Here is a 15,745-nt window from a genome sequence, read left to right as displayed (position 1 = left end):
TGTTATAAGCCATCCTCTTCGAGCCTGCCCAGCTATCAGCGGCTGGGAGGGAGATCCACTCCCTGGGAGAAATGTACCTGCTATCTATGGTTACTGCTGTGCTAAAGCCACAGGTCCTCTTGCTGAAACCGAATTTCACCTGTGCCTCTGGATAGTTCCTTGTCTATGAAGTGTCCCCAGGTGCCAGTGGGATGCCACATTTTGGGTTTGTATGTTTTTTTTCCTTCCTATGGTTCCTGTGAGTTGGATGTTGACAGAGGCAGAAGCGTTACTGTTGAACAAGCCTTTTCTGGCACCAACTCTTTTGGCAAGCACAGCATTTTCAGTAATTTCTGTTCAGAGGAGGGAAAAAAGCTAAAGCAGGGTAGAGTCCAACTGAGTACTATTTTCTTACGTTCATTTTTCTTGGCTTCCCTTGCTCAGCCCATGTCATTCAGAGACCTAAGCAGCCAATCCATTAAAATAAAACTCTTTTTCTAGATAACCGCATCAGGTGTGCTCCTGTGCGCAGGTGCTCCAAGCCTCTGCAAGGCGGCAGCCAAATGGTTGTACCCCTCCTAAGGAAAGCAACACACCCGCTGGGGCCCACTGTTGCCCCACACAAACTCCATCTCACCAGAAAAAGCTGAGACCAGCAGCGCTTTGCTCTTGAACAGTCCACAAATGCCCTTGTTGAAAAAGGCACGGTCCTCCCACACTATCGCGTGGGCAGGACCCAACAGACGAGGGTCTATTGGTAGGTCTTCACACGATGTCAAAAAATGAGAACCTGTCTCCCCAATGACTTAAAGTTTTGCTCTAAGGAAGGATCCTGCAAACCCTGCTCAAGGCGACACTTTCTGATGTTCCGTTCTATACACACACGTGGAAAACCAGGCTCTATTTCCCAGAGCAGATGAGGACGTTGAAGAGCCAGGCAGGATTGCAGCTGAACATTCAGCAGGAAGATGCACAGAGGAGATCATTACTTTTGCCATCTATCCTTTATTTTTAAATTCTGCCAGATAGCAGCGTTCATTACGTTGCAAATAGTTTTGGCCGCAGTTCCACTACCTCTTATGTTTATTCAGCCAGACGGTTAAAAATTAATGAAGTGGATGCACTATTGATTTCCAAAGGGCACTTTGCATAGCATTTCAACTCAAATACCACTCAGTACTGCTGGGGAAGCCTGTGGAGAGGCAATATAGTTAGTGTGTAACCCAGCCCTGTATTTTAGAGAACACAGAGTTTGTGTGTGCTCTGCAGACACCGCACACACAAACTAAGCTTAAGAAAGCTTTTTAAGAGAGGCAGAAGAATTTTTTTTTTTTTTCTTCTCTTTTTAAACACAAAATCCCTCCCTAAAACTTTAAGCATGAGAGGTCTCATGCTCAAGTATCTAAATGCAAAGGTCACCAAGGGATGGGAAGTCTCCCACTGATCCTGGTTAGGTACTACTAATATTTTTTTTTTCCCCTTTGTGTTTTAGTTATTGCTGGCAAACAATGCAATGTTTTTAATCAGCTACACGTTCTACTTCCTATAGAAGCTGTGCTAATGCAGAGGAGGTGGAGGCAGAGTCCCACGCAGCACCGAGCAGGCTGGGGGAGGCTGCAGGCACCTGAAGGCTGTGCAGAGGGGAAGGAGGAATTAATGTTATTTCAAAAGTGCCAGGAAGGATGCAAAGGTCAGACAGAACTGCAGGAGGGAAGGACGACAGTGATGGAATGAAGGGAAAAATCAAAAGAATTTCACAGACACATAAACTCATACATACATATATGGAATATATATATAAGGTGAGAGCAAAAGAGTGAGTCTAATAATGTTTTTCTATAATCACATAGCTGCTGAGGAATGATCATATCCAGGCTGGATTTAACTACCATTGTTAATCATGGCAATGAAGTAAAACAGTACTAAAAATTAAATCAAATATCACCATACCATACTCAGAAGTAAGACCACCCTTAGGTGATGGGGACTCGGGGACTTCAATCCTCTAAGTATGAGGGCAGGGGAAAGGGGACTCCTGAACTATTGGGGAGGGATCTGCCCCAGCCATAGGTGTCACCAGGACGGATCCAGTTGCACCGTGAGTCTTCCGTTGCTGACAATTCTTTCATTACACTGTACTTAACGCTAATTTAAACAGGCAGTTGAAAAATTTAGTCCACCAAACACATACTCCCCCCAAATTAACACACAAAATCCAGAATCAGTCACATGATAAAAGAATGATTTATTAGAGCAACTTTATGATAAAATTATATAAAATAACAATTTGGTTTTTTTAAAGACGTCCACAATATCACCTTGAAACAAAATGTACAGATACTGCCTATAATCCAAACAAAAATAAATTACCATTCAAAAAAAACCAAAAGCAGGAAAAAATCAGGGCAGGACAAACAAATCAAAATTATACACAGCATTTCAAGAGGGTGTGGAAAAGAGAAAGTCATTAATCGATTCAAGTTATACAAATGTGTTTCAGGTTTACTCTCAGACAGCTCAGCTTGCATTTGTGTTGCATGCAAATGGAATGATCCAGTGAACAGTTCAGAACAGCAGAATCAGCAGCATAACAACAGCAGAGAGTGAAATAGGCACAATTCAGCACGGGGCACATCGAAAGTGAACAGGTAGTTCTGTCTGGTCTTTGCAAAAGTTATACACATTTACGGAACTTCAAAAATAGCTACTGTGATCTGCAAAACAAGAAAAAACTAGTAGAATCTTGCACTTAAATACTTTACATTTTTTTATCTTTTTTTCGTCTCCTCTTTTTTTCACCAGGCTGTATGTAAACATTCCACTAGTTGTACCTTTACGAAAATACTCAAAGATGATGCAGACGTTCTTTTCTCCTGGAGTACGACCATGACATGACATCACCGTAGATACATTTAGGTCCTCGCTTACAAAGCTCGTACACATTCTCGCAGGAATTTACATTCACACCATCAGAACAGAGTAACAGGTTTTTACATTTGAAAGCGTCGAACTGAGAACATGGTTTTCAAGTATAGTGGAAGAGCTGAGGGCTGGGATTTTGAAAAGTGCTCACGGCGTCAGGCACCCAAAGCATATGGAAACCCAAAAGGACCTGAGCGCTTGCTTCCCTAAGACTTTGAAAATCCCACCCTTCGTTACATTTCTTTAGTCAGATACAAAACACATGAAAGCAATACGGTATGAGTGACCCACAGGTCAGCATCACCCCTGCCAAGCTCAATGCAAGGCCCATCCGTAGCTCATGGAAGCCAACAGGTATCTTAAGCACTGATCCTGGGCCACCCAGATACACCACTACACATCTGTTAGGTTCACACTGGAGTCACACAGAGGCATGTTTTCATGGTTACATACAGTACTACTTGTAAGAACAAACAATCAACAAAGGAGTAATAGTCAGGTGGCTAGCTCTTTGGCTTAGCTGGAGCAGACAAGTGCAAACGGGGTGTACTTCAGAAGCAGTGAATGCAAGAAAAAATATGTTGCAATTCATCATTGACTAGCAAAACTGTTTTAAACGCAAAGATCCAAGGATGAACGTTGTGTCAGGACACAGAAGCATTTTATAGTTTGGCTGAGTCACAAACAAACAAATCAAGCTGTGCATCCTCCCCCCCTTCACGCACACATTTCCAAATTATAAACAGACACTGATTGTTGCATCCTTATCAGTCACTTGAAGAGGTACCATATTTTGCGGGTTGATTTAATTGATGTAAGGTGTCTGCGGGCTCTCTCTCAAGTTCAGAACAGAGCAACCAAGGAAGAAAATCCACCCCTGATGTGTTCATGAATGAAAGAAGAATCAAGCAATTTTCAAGTGAAAGGAAACGGAAGTCCCATCAAGGACACGTTGTAGAGAAACAAAATCCACTAGAGCATAGCCATGAAGATGTGGAAATGTGGCGAACAGATGATAACAAAAGTCAGACAGCTGAGTAATTCACTTGTCTCTACAGCAAAACTGAAACTAACAGCAACACCTTATCTGTGAAGGTCCTTCAACTCCTAGTGAGTTGGGGTAGCACCTGGTCAGTTCAAACCCTAACCAAGAAGGGCTTGAAAAATTGTGTCTCATATGTCAGGAACGATACCACCACTTAAGATATTCATCAAGGACACAGTCAGGTATTTCAAGAAAAGACAGATCAGAATAAACGACTGAATGAACACATTCAGATAGTGCGTATATTACAGGCAGAAGAACATCAAGGGCAAATTCTTTTTTTATTCTGCATTCATCTACGTGAAATCCAGCAGATTTCTTCATGGAAGAGCATCTCCACACAAGCAGATGAGTCTTATAACCTACTGGAAATCTTGGAAGGATATTTGCACCTATTGTTTACCAGCCAGCATCTTGCACACTCAAAAGAAACTAATGGCCTGTTGGCATACTCCCATTTTGGGATCGATCCTGTTTCTGCTGAAATTGATAGAAAGCTCCCACTGGCTTCACCAGGAAAGCAATCACGGTCTTCGCTAGTAAGATTAAACACTTTGTGAGCATCCCTATTTATTTAAATTATTTTAACAGATTCCCACTGTTACAACATTCTAGCAGAAAAGCTCAGGTAACTACTGAAGCTAACTAAGGAATCCACTACCCACCCCAAAATATAAAGTCAGCACACAAGAAGCAGTCAAGCTTGGGAAACCATTTTCACTGGTTAAACTACACACCGTATGAGGGCAAAGTGGAACTCATCTGCTCACTTTTCCCAGTAAACGTATCCTCCACAGCTACAAAAAAATTTCTTTACTTGATTACTGTTTATTGACCAGGAAGAATGAAAAAGGAATCGATACAAGACAGAAAAAACTGGGAGCAAACACGTCTGGAAGAGGTCCCCTCAAAAACAATACTTTTGTTCTTAAAGCAACAGAAATTGCTTAGCGTTTTGCAGCTTAACAGAAAGACAGAATACAAAAACCAACTTTTTTTAAACAAGAAATTGCTCAGTCCAACTGCACATAATCCTTAGTGTTTCTAGGATTCTAACAGACCAAAAATAAAATCCAGACAAAAATCCCAAATGTACCAAGTGCTTGACACCGTTGAATAGTTTCTGAGGAATACCACAGAATGGTGGTCTTCAAGCACTTTTGCACTGAAAAAAGAATGCATAACAGAACTAGCCGTAAAGGTGGAGCTACATTTAAGCCATTATTTTTGCAGTGCTGTCAAGTGAACATTAGTTCACAGCAACTGTGCAATTAAGTTTATTACATGAGCCATTGGAACAGATGTTTTTCTTAGCAATTAGCTAATCGCAAACATCTTAGTCTTTGGCCCAGCCAAGAGCATTTGTAGCTCATTGTAAAAAGACTGTATATTTTTAAAATAAAAAAAAAAATAATTAAAAAAAAGCAGCTTAAAGACAGCATTTGTACCGAAATCATGAAAATTTGGCAAGCTAAACTGTAAAATCTGACTTTTTGTACCTACCCCAAACTTTGGGCCTGAAACATCATCAAGAATAGTAACTGTATTAGTAGTCTTTACGTTCATACCATTATTAACTTTTACACTTTCCCAAGAGAAAAACAAAGGGTTTATTCTGTCTTGGTTTGGTTTTTGGACTGAAAAAAAGGATGCACAACTTCAGTGTGGTTGCCTTTTTACGACTGCTGAAAAGGACTTCTTACACAACTGTAGTAAGAGTTTCTCCAAGAAACCTACGATATTGCACGATTATTCTGTTGGATTTGCACACTGATTCCAACAGAGTTGTAATGCTTCACTTGTACACTTAAAAAAAAAAATCAAACAAATAAAACCAAAACAAATATAGTACCAAAAAAAGTGTTTTTTTAAATCGCGCCTCATTACAACTGAATAATTATAAACAGGCCAATGCAAGAACACTTTAGCTTCGGCAGTATTGAATGGAGCGTATGCAAAGTCTGTTTTCTTATGGCACACTGGAAGAATAAGTGAGTAATTTTCTAAAAATCAGTTTGCCTCTATGCTGAATATGTGCTGCTCCACAGTGCTAGTCTTGTTCAAAAAGGCATACACAGACTTTCCATTCACCCTCACAGCATAGATTTTTTTTTTTGTGCAACGTGTTAGCAATCTAAACAACTGCTCCACACAAACTGTCCACAAACCACTCATACACAATACTAATGCGACAGTAGATTACAATATGATAGCAATACAAAATATTGTATCAGATCACATATTTCTCTCCATCTGGAATGAAATTCGAATCTTGTAAGCTAGAAGACCCACAGTTCGATTTCTGTGTGTAGTTTCTCATCTGTGCTGGGGACAAAGTCTCCAGTGTGGATCCAGAAGTGTTAGCAGTCCTGACTTTAGTGGCTGTAGACTGTTTAGCAGCAGAAGATGCTTTGTTACTGGCAACTACATCCAAGTTTCCAGTAGGGTCAATGATAGCGTTTATGACTGGGGGGGGCGAGAAAAAAAAAAAAAAAAACAAAAAACAAACAAAGAGACATACACAGACACATTAGCAGCACTCAGCAGAGTTTCTAAACAGAAGGTTGCTGCCTTCATTTTGAAGGCAGTAGAACTGTAGGCAGTAGTTGCATTCATTTTAGTCATGGTATTTTCTTCATTAGTACCTTCAGGCCTAAGCAGCTTTAACAAGCAAAACCTCTCCTAAACTGAAGCTACAAGGACACTCAACTTTCTGGTTAAATTGGAAAAGACACTACAGCAGCCAAATGGCAAGCTTTTAACAGGAGCCCAAAATGATGCCTGTATGTTTTTATATGTCTTTATTAAGCTTCTAGATGATGCAAGAGCTTGTCTTGCCTTTTCTATTGCACAGAGCTCTATGTGCAAAATTCAAGTCCAAAAAGCACAGCACAGCTTATTGGCTGAAAGAGCTGCTAAATATTATTTCAGCAGAACAGACCTTTGCCAGTTCATCTTATGGGAATATGCTAATTACCACAAACAAAGTATTTCCACAGCAACAACTTCCACATTTCAAAAGTCAACAATTTTCTTAAAAATTGGCAACACGAGATAAATCTACTGTTCATCCCATATGCACTTGTCAGAGAACACTGCGCTAACGAACTAAACTTGTGCATCCTTTCCCAGCTTTCACTGGCAAATCAAGCCACATTATTTTATTTTGTGCAATTTACTGGCATTTGAGACAAAAAGAACATTTTAAATGACCAACCTTCAAGCTGTTTTTGAACTCTCCTGAGCTCCTTCAGGATAGAACTGATTTCCTAAAAACAAAAGCATCAGAATGGAAAATTAAGCAACAAAGTACTCAACTGACACAGAAATCTGATCTTACTCTTTCTGCCTTATCTGATCAAGAAGATTCAAAGTCAGTTCCAACCCTGCTTGTTTAACAGAAAAGACAAAGCTAGTATCTGTACCAACGTGCATTTGGTCAGTGCACAGGGACCTCTGTTCTGCATCATTTCACCAAGTGCTAAAACACCACCCAGTTTATAGCCACAGTGGCTTCTAGATTTGAAATGCAAGCCAGATTAACTGTACAAAGGCTCCTCCACATCCTCCTTAATACCAAATACAGGAAGATATTTGTAAACTCAACTCCTAGACCAGACAAAGCAATTGGCCACATATATACTGCTGTAGCACTGAGCTATACAGGTCCTGCACAGTGTTATATGTATGCTTAGCATTAACCATATTTGCTGGGTCCATTATTGTACTTAAATCCCTACTGGCAGTTCCCATCAAGGACAATAAGAGGTCATGAGAGCACAAACACCACCCTAGGGCTGAATCTTTTTTATTGCCCTGTTATCAAACTGTTACAGGTGAAGAAAACAAACGTTCACAAGAAACACCTGTCTACAACTGAAGCTGTGGCAACCACATGGTAGATGATGCTTTGGTAGATGTTTAAATGAGGCCTAATGACCCTGAACTTGAACATCTGTTAAGGGACTGGCTCTTTGAAGATGAATCACAAAGGGAGAGGGGAAGAGCTTGGTGAAACACAACAGCTGAAGGAACTCACTTTGTCACACTTCAAACAGCAACAAAAACCAGCAGTTCAACACATGCAAATGGACTAGAAATTTCAGAAATGGATTTGAGAAGGGCCAGAGCTTGTTGTTTTGGTTTCTTACAAAGCTTTCATGGACAAAAGCCTTTGGTATTTCACTTGTTTGCATGGTCTTACCTTGTTTGATGTCTTCAGAATTGGCACTTCATTTTCTGAATTCATTTTGGCCTCCATCTCCTCCCAGGTCCTTTCTGAGTTTTGAAACAGAATCCTGCAGCACAAGAAGTGGAGCAGGTCTTAAAATTGCCATCCAAAAGCTGCTTGTTTAAAAGACTTAATTATCACAAGATGTGGCAACAAAGGAGATTAGTGGATTAGCAACCGGACAAAGCGCATTTCAGCTGATCAGGAACAATCCAAAGTCCTTCCCTAACTGATGTCTTCTAGAGCAACAATAAGCTTTCAAGAGATTTCACAAGCTTGGTGACCTGCAGGCTTTCGGAGAGCCTTGGGACAGAGAAGGAAAGAGGAGACAATCCACCAATTTTCTGCTGTATCCTTGCACAGGCAACATTTCAAAGTTAAGGCATCAACAGGCATTACAAATCCAGCATTAAAATTCCAAAGGCCAAACACACGAGGAAAAGAGATGGCAAATAATCATATTACCTCTCGTTCACTACACACACAGTTTCCTACATCTAGGTTTCCTGCATCTTGATAACAAGACTTTCCGAGGCGACAACGCATTATCTTCCACAAGTAGCAAGTCAAACAACTCAGCAGCAAGTCAACATTTCAGGCCAGGGACAAAAAGTTACTTACTTCATTTTTTCAGCTAGGTTTTCTGTATTTTCACGGATTGTATGTGACAACTGGGACACTGGGTTCAACATCAGATTGTCAAAGATTACCTAAAATATAAGGGCAAATCAGAGAACTTTTAGCAAAAGTGGCATATTACAAAACTGGAAATTTTTCACAGTAAATGATCTCCACTGAAACATCTTCATCTATGTGGACGATACTTGAAGCTCAAGGGAGATTAAGAGGATGTGCAGCTTTGTTGCAGCACTTTGGCAAAAAGATTAATACTAACTTGTTCAGATTTTTTTTTTTTCTAGAGACAGAGTTGTCTGCAGTAACATAACTATTTAAGCATTTCTGAAAGAAAAAGCTTAAGACTTTCCAAGCCTCACACGCACCTCCTCCCCCCAAAAAAACAAATCACAATGCAAGAAGTCCCACAAGCAGTCTCACTGAAACCATCTAATGTGATTTATATGAGTTCAAGCCAGCTTCACAGCCAGGTATCCCACCATGTTACATTCTGCTTTATTAAAAACAACAACAAAAAACCACCAAACCCCAAATATTCAAGTCCTGTGGCTCAGCAGAGCCCCCAGGCTTCTGCCAGGAAAGCCCACATCAGCTGGGGGCACTCTGAACCTGCACCTTTTATTCAGCCTTGGCACCTCTCTACAGGAGAGTGAGGGATTGCTTCAAGTCAGTCACAGGACAGGATCAGCACCAATGGCTCAGCCCAAGTTCCCCCTCCATCTGCCCGTCTGAGTCACACTCCCCCTCCAGAGCAGCCGAGTGACAGTGCTGGAGCCCAGCTCTCCCCTCCTGCCTGCACTGCCTCCCCAGAGCCTCTGCCCCAGCTCTTCCCTTCCCAACCAGAGCCGGCAGGCAGAAAGCAAGCAGAACCAACAGCTGAGCGTTGCATCAGCAGCCTGCTCCTCCGCTCTCTGGCACCATCCCCCCGCTACACCCCTCACCCCAACACCATCCCCAGCCGCAAGCTTCAGGCCAGGCTTCCTCAGCCTTTAGCATCATCCCAGTGATTTCCAGGTTACCCTGCTCTCTCAGCCCAAAAGAATTGCATCAAATTGCATATGTTGGAAGAAGCAATGCAGAACAAGTGGCTTGCTGTCTGCACGGCACGGCACAGCAAGCCAGCTGTGCCGCAGCACTCAAGCCCAGCTGCAGAAACTCCTCGTAAGGTCCTGTATTGGGTTTGCGTGGCAAGGTTTTGGTAGTGGGGGGGCCTATAGGGTGGCTTCTGTGAGAAACTGCTAGAAGCTTCCCCTATGTCCGATAAAGTTAATGCTAGCGGGTTCCAAGACGGACCCGCCGCTTGCCAAGGCCGAGCCAATCAGTAACAGTGGTAGCGCCTCTGTGATAACATATTTAAGAAAAGCAAAAAAAAAGTTACAGGGGTGGGAGTTGCAGCCAGAGAGAGCGGAGTGAGAAGATGTGAGAGGAACAACTCCGCAGACACCAAGGTCAGTGAAGAAGGAGGGGGAGGAGTGCTCCAGGCGCCGGAGCAGAGAGAGAGATTCCCCTGCAGCCCGTGGTGAAGACCATGGTGAGGCAGGCTGTCCCCCTGCAGCCCATGGAGGTCCATGGTGGAGCAGATATCCACCTGCAGCCCGTGGAGGACCCCACGCCGGAGCAGGTGGATGCCTGAAGGACGCTGTGACCCCGTGGGAAGCCCGCGCTGGAGCAGGCTCCTGGCAGGACCTACGGACCCGTGGCCCCATGGAGAGAGGAGCCCACGCTGAAGCAGGTTGGCTGGCAGGACTTGTGACCCCGCGGGGGACCCATGCTGGAGCAGTCTGTTCCTGAAGGACTGCACCCTGTGGATGGGACCCACGCTGGAGCAGTTCGTGACGAACTGTAGCCCGTGGGAAGGACTCACGTTGGAGAAGTTCGTGAAGGACTGTCTCCCGTGGAAGGGACCCCACGCTGGAGCAGGGGAAGAGTGTGAGGAGTCCTCCCCCTGAGGAGGAAGGAGCGGCAGAAACAACGTGTGATGAACTGACCCAAACCCCATTCCCGTCTCCCTGCGCCGCTCGGGGGGAGGAGGTAGAGAAATAAGAGTAAAGTTAAGCCTGGAAGAAGGGGGGTGGGGGAAGGTGTTTTAAGATTTGGTTTTATTTCTCGTTATCCTGCTCTGATTTGACTAGCAATAAATTAAACTAATTTTTCCCAAGTCGAGTCTGTTTTGCCGTGACGTAATTGTGAGTGATCTCCCTGTCCTTATCTCGACCTTACGAGCCTTTCATTTTATTTTCTTCCCCTGTCCAGTTGAGGAGGGGGAGTGATAGAGCGGCTTTGGTGGGCACCTGGCATCTGGCCAGGGTCAACCCGCCACAGGTCCAGATTCTGCCACTGCTGCTCCACGGGCAGCTCTAACCAGGATGCCCGTTTGCAGAAAAGTAAGGTACCATTAAACTATCGGTGCTGCAGATTTCTAAGTTGAGATTTTTGCGTTTTTCTTTAAAATAGCAGTGAAATAGCCTAAGTGGGCTCTGACACTGAATGCCTCCTCCCAAACAAGTGACCAAGCCTCAAGTTTTATTGGAGTTTTACACAAGAGAGGAAAATTCCAGTCAGTATTAGCAAGAAGGGTAATTCTGCTCCTCTTTTTTTCTTTTTTAAACACTGTTTCTGTACCTACAAGTCAGGGCTCTTGAGAAGTGTGGGGTTTTTTGAGTAGTCTCCTTTGGCAGCTTAGAAAGAGCAGGTATACATACTGCAGCTTAAAGCAATGTCATATATAAAGTAAAGAAAAAGGTGGCCTGCCTCCTCACGGTTTCTGGTCCTCGTTTTTCTTGAGGGATCCTCTTCTCTATTATTGTTCATATTTTGGTCCAAATCTTTCAGTTCCACTGATCCCGGAGGCACTTTCTGGTAGTTCAGACTTGCTTCTGGAATGTGCTGCACCAACTTTGAAATAATGAGTAATGAGTCATTAAAAATTAGTAGAGAAGGAGGCACAGAGGCACTCACTGCAGGTACTGCAGATTTTTCAGGCAAGCCCCAGAGGAACACTGATTCATTTAAGTCTTGTTCAGACAGGTATGGGTTCCTAAGCAAATTACGAGACCCCAATCCTGCAAGTGTCTACCCACTGGAGTCATCCTACGAAACTCAGTGGGGCTATTCCACTTTATAATTTTAAGTCTTGAGCACATAGTTGAAAAGTACATCTTTGCCTTTTTCGAATTTAGCTAAAACTCATAAAGGCCCTGTTTCCCATATCTTATGTTTTAATATATAATGCAACATTAAAGTCACACTAAAATTAATCAGAAACCATTTAGTAACACATGGAAGAGATGAAAAAGCAATACAAAACCACTGATAATGCAAATAATTAACAGGAAGAACAGAAAAGACAAGACAGCTACTCCTGTTTGGCTGACTGACAGACAAAAACTCTAAAAGAAGGGGAGGAAAACAACAGTGACAAGACAGAGATACAAAAATAATGGGATGGAAAGTGCACCTGAGATGGATATGCCAGCCGAAAAGATCTACGAGCAATCTGTGTTAAAACAGAAACAAAGAGATCAATGCTAGTGAATGACTGTGACAGCAAGTATCAGAGAGAACACGTGGTTTGGGGTTATTTTGGGTTGACATTCCCAAAAGCGCATTCCTGAGGACCAGCACTCGATGCCCACCCTCCCGCATGCACTGAAGCCCATGGAGGTCCTGGTCACCAACCAGTTCTGCAGAGGTGGTCTCAGGCAGCTCCCCAGTTACTTTGAAACAGACTGTGCTGAGTGAAATCCAGCAGCCCTCCGAGCACAGAGAATGGGCTAAACATACAGCCCAGAAGGCTCTTTGTTGGCAAAGCACACAGCTCTTGCGAGGAAACCATGTGCCATCCAAGGTCCAGGCACTTGGGTTATACACAGGCAGAAGGTATGAGATATTATGGTACAGGGACACGACAACCAAAATATTTAGCTAATAAGCTTCTCTTTTTTTAAGCATCCTTTCATGAAGTACAGAAACAGTAAGTGAGGCTGCTTGCAGCGGTGAAACAGTGTCAGAAGGGAATGAGATATTCCTACAGTCCAGCAGTTCTCAGCACAACCAGTTGAAAACACGCTAAGGACAGCATCTGCTCCACCATCACCAGGCAATTTTCATATGTAACCTGTCCTCTTCTCATGCTTTCTATTCTCACACCCATAAGCATTTCCTCTCATCATACCAACACTCATACTGAGTACATTAAACAACAACTTAACAAACATAATTGGGCTCTTAAGCTTTTGCTATACCATTGTCAACTTTAAAAAAAGACCAACCAAAAGAATTTCACGCAAGGCTAAAATTTGCAGAAGTGGCCAGTGATTTGGGATGACCCACTTGACTACGCTTACAGCAGCTGAGCTTTCAGTTTGACTGCTCGGCTCTGCAGAAAGCTGGGTCCTGTAAAACCTACACACCCACAACCCAAGGCATCCCAAACAACCCGTGGCTTTGGTAAACAGGAATCATGAAGGCTTCACCCTTGCTGAACTCTTTTTTTGTTTTGTTTGGGGTTTTTCTGCTTAATTTGTAGCAGTACTCAGCTCAGTATGCCAAGAATCTAGGTTATTATACACTATACAGCTGAGGCTACCAAAACAAACAAAAACACCCCACACACGCACTGGGGAAACTGAAAACCTCCCTGGCAAACATCCAAGCCAACACTGGACCTGAAGAACAGACCATGAAGAATAAGGTTTAAATCTAAGCCTCCATCTTAACTTTTAAGAGAACACTCCTGATTTTAATCTTTAACCAAGCTGTGTAATAAAAGTAATTTAAAAAGCAATTCATTTGAGGGTGAGAAATCCTGTGCCACACACTGGTCCAAAGTGAAGCTTCTGGTATGGCATTAAACCCTCAAAAGTGAGTCCAGCATCAGTACTTATTTTTCCTACATTTTTCCCACTTTATTAGAATAGGTATAAATATTTAGTAGTAGAAAACCAAGAGCTGGCAGAATGGCATACAACACTGCAAGAGCCAGAGCAGTACAAGAGACAGTCACACACAGCAAACATTTCTTATTCACATACTTCCTTTTATCAGATGTTTCAATACATTACTATTATAATTATAGTAGCTATTTCTCATCACTATGTCCTTTACTAGAATATTTAATATAAAGTTGTTTAATAAACACTCACAAAATTCACAGTGTTTAGCATCACACACACTGATCTTCAGATATTTCCTAGCAACTTCCCTTCATTAAGCCAAAATAATTATTTTAGCACAGATTCAGCAGCACCTAGACTGGGGAAGCGTCTGATTATAGTCCAGTTCCAAAGAAGAGATGTGTGTTTATTAAACCCACATCAGTTTATATTGCTCCCATTCATAACATGACCCCCAAGATTCACCGTTCACGATCCCAAGCTATTCAGGATTCAGCTCCACATCTCAGCATCTCCAGCAGAAAGTCCTGCTGATTTAACCTGTTCCTGGCTAGCACTAACATAGGGCAGCTCCACTGATGCATAGTGGCATTTTGAGTGTAATTCAAATGGCCTCCCAGCCGCTGGCCCTGCTGAAATCACGGTGTTATCTAACCCTATTTGGAGTGAGTCTAGTTAAAAGCCTTTATGGTGGTTTCAGCCACCACTGGCTGAACACACCAAAGGTTATGGCTCCTGATCTGTCTTCACAGGCTCCTACCAGTAATTCTTCATTTACACCACTGTAAGATCTAAAAAACTGCTCTAGCAGTGGGTACTGCCGGGAGCATTACCTACAGCGTGACACAGCCCTACATTGGTTCTCTGGACCATTGCAAGGGGGCTGACTGGCACGTCCCACACAGTGCACAGCAGCGCTGCAAAGCCACGTTGCAGAGAAACCCTCAGTTTGCCTGGGTCCGAGCAATCCTGGCAAGCCATTCAGCATCACTACCATGAACTTTGGAGCCCATCATTTTACACAGAGTAGAAACACTGTGTTTTGCAGGTGTTCCTCCTCTAGCAGCAGGGAACATTCCTCTGTACACGGGTGCAGAGCCTGCACCGTTCAGTGGCACTTGACAAAGAAGTAGGTACGCTGCTTTTCTGGAAGGAAGTGGGAGCTGAGTGCTGGTCATTACCAACCCGAAGCAAACGTTTCATTTGCAAGTCAGAAGTAAGGTAGATTTGTCACCTTAACTGCTCAAAAAGAATAATACAAAAGGCAGTTTTGCAGGTGTGGCACTTGCATGGAAACAAAGCAATAAAACACTTTATCTCAGAGCCTGAAGTTATTGCAAAACATTTGTGCACTGCGGCTCCAAACGGCCCCAGGAAAAAAACCCTCTCTGAGCAGGCTGCAGCTGACCTCAGCTTAACACAAGCACAGCCACACTTGCCGGATTTTCTGTGTATCTCCCTAAACTTCTGCTTTGCACCTCCAGTGATGAACACAGCAGGGTCACACGGCCTCCAAGTACTCTCTTGACAGGGCAACAAGTTTGGTCCTCAGCTTTGAGCCCTGCTCAGGACAGGTCTGCAATTCTCACAACAGTCAAAGACAACAAAGGGCCAAGAGGCTCATCTGAACAGCAGACAAAGAGAGCTGTGTATTTTTTTTAAGCCCACACTGGTGGTAGACAGAAGGGAATTTGGATTTAAACAGCAGCAAAGGCAATTTTGCTTTAGCAGCTGGAGCCTCCTGGTGACCTTGCAGCCAAGTTTGAGCTGACCTGAGTCCCTGCGCTGCAGCCCTGGTGAGCCAAATTAAGAAATCGCCTCTCTCCTCCCCACTCCAGTGCAGACAAACTGTGCTACATGGTTCAGGAGGAAGCCACAGCTTCACTGAAGAGCTGGAGGACAGTACTTCCCAAGCTAACTGCCTTTGTCCTTGCCCACCTCGCTGGCTGGAGAGCAGAGTTCCTGCCCTCGCCCATCAACACGCAGATGGAGGGAAGCGATTCAAGAAACACCTGCACAGCATTTCAACGGCCCTGG

The 15,745-nt window shown here is 43.3% G+C and overlaps 1 protein-coding gene across 2 annotated transcripts in view; it reads right to left on the bottom strand.

The window, feature by feature from the left end:
- Positions 1-2,210: 2,210 nt before the first annotated feature.
- The window catches only part of CEP170B (centrosomal protein 170B), a 58,892-nt gene continuing 45,357 nt past the window's right edge, over positions 2,211-15,745 (bottom strand). For both annotated transcript variants that reach the window (XM_050897467.1, XM_050897468.1), the window contains 6 exons: positions 12,271-12,309; positions 11,565-11,708; positions 8,799-8,887; positions 8,151-8,244; positions 7,164-7,215; positions 2,211-6,412 (listed from right to left, as the gene is read on the bottom strand). In XM_050897467.1, coding sequence (XP_050753424.1) covers positions 6,177-6,412; positions 7,164-7,215; positions 8,151-8,244; positions 8,799-8,887; positions 11,565-11,708; positions 12,271-12,309 — 654 coding nt within the window. In that variant the 3' untranslated portion in view covers positions 2,211-6,176. The remainder of the gene's footprint in view (positions 6,413-7,163; positions 7,216-8,150; positions 8,245-8,798; positions 8,888-11,564; positions 11,709-12,270; positions 12,310-15,745) is intronic.

This window comes from Gymnogyps californianus, chromosome 5 (assembly GCF_018139145.2).
Source record: "Gymnogyps californianus isolate 813 chromosome 5, ASM1813914v2, whole genome shotgun sequence".
Lineage (NCBI taxonomy): Eukaryota > Metazoa > Chordata > Aves > Accipitriformes > Cathartidae > Gymnogyps > Gymnogyps californianus.
The sequence above is the reverse complement of the archived record's forward strand: the minus strand, read 5'-3'. Positions and strand labels throughout refer to the sequence as shown.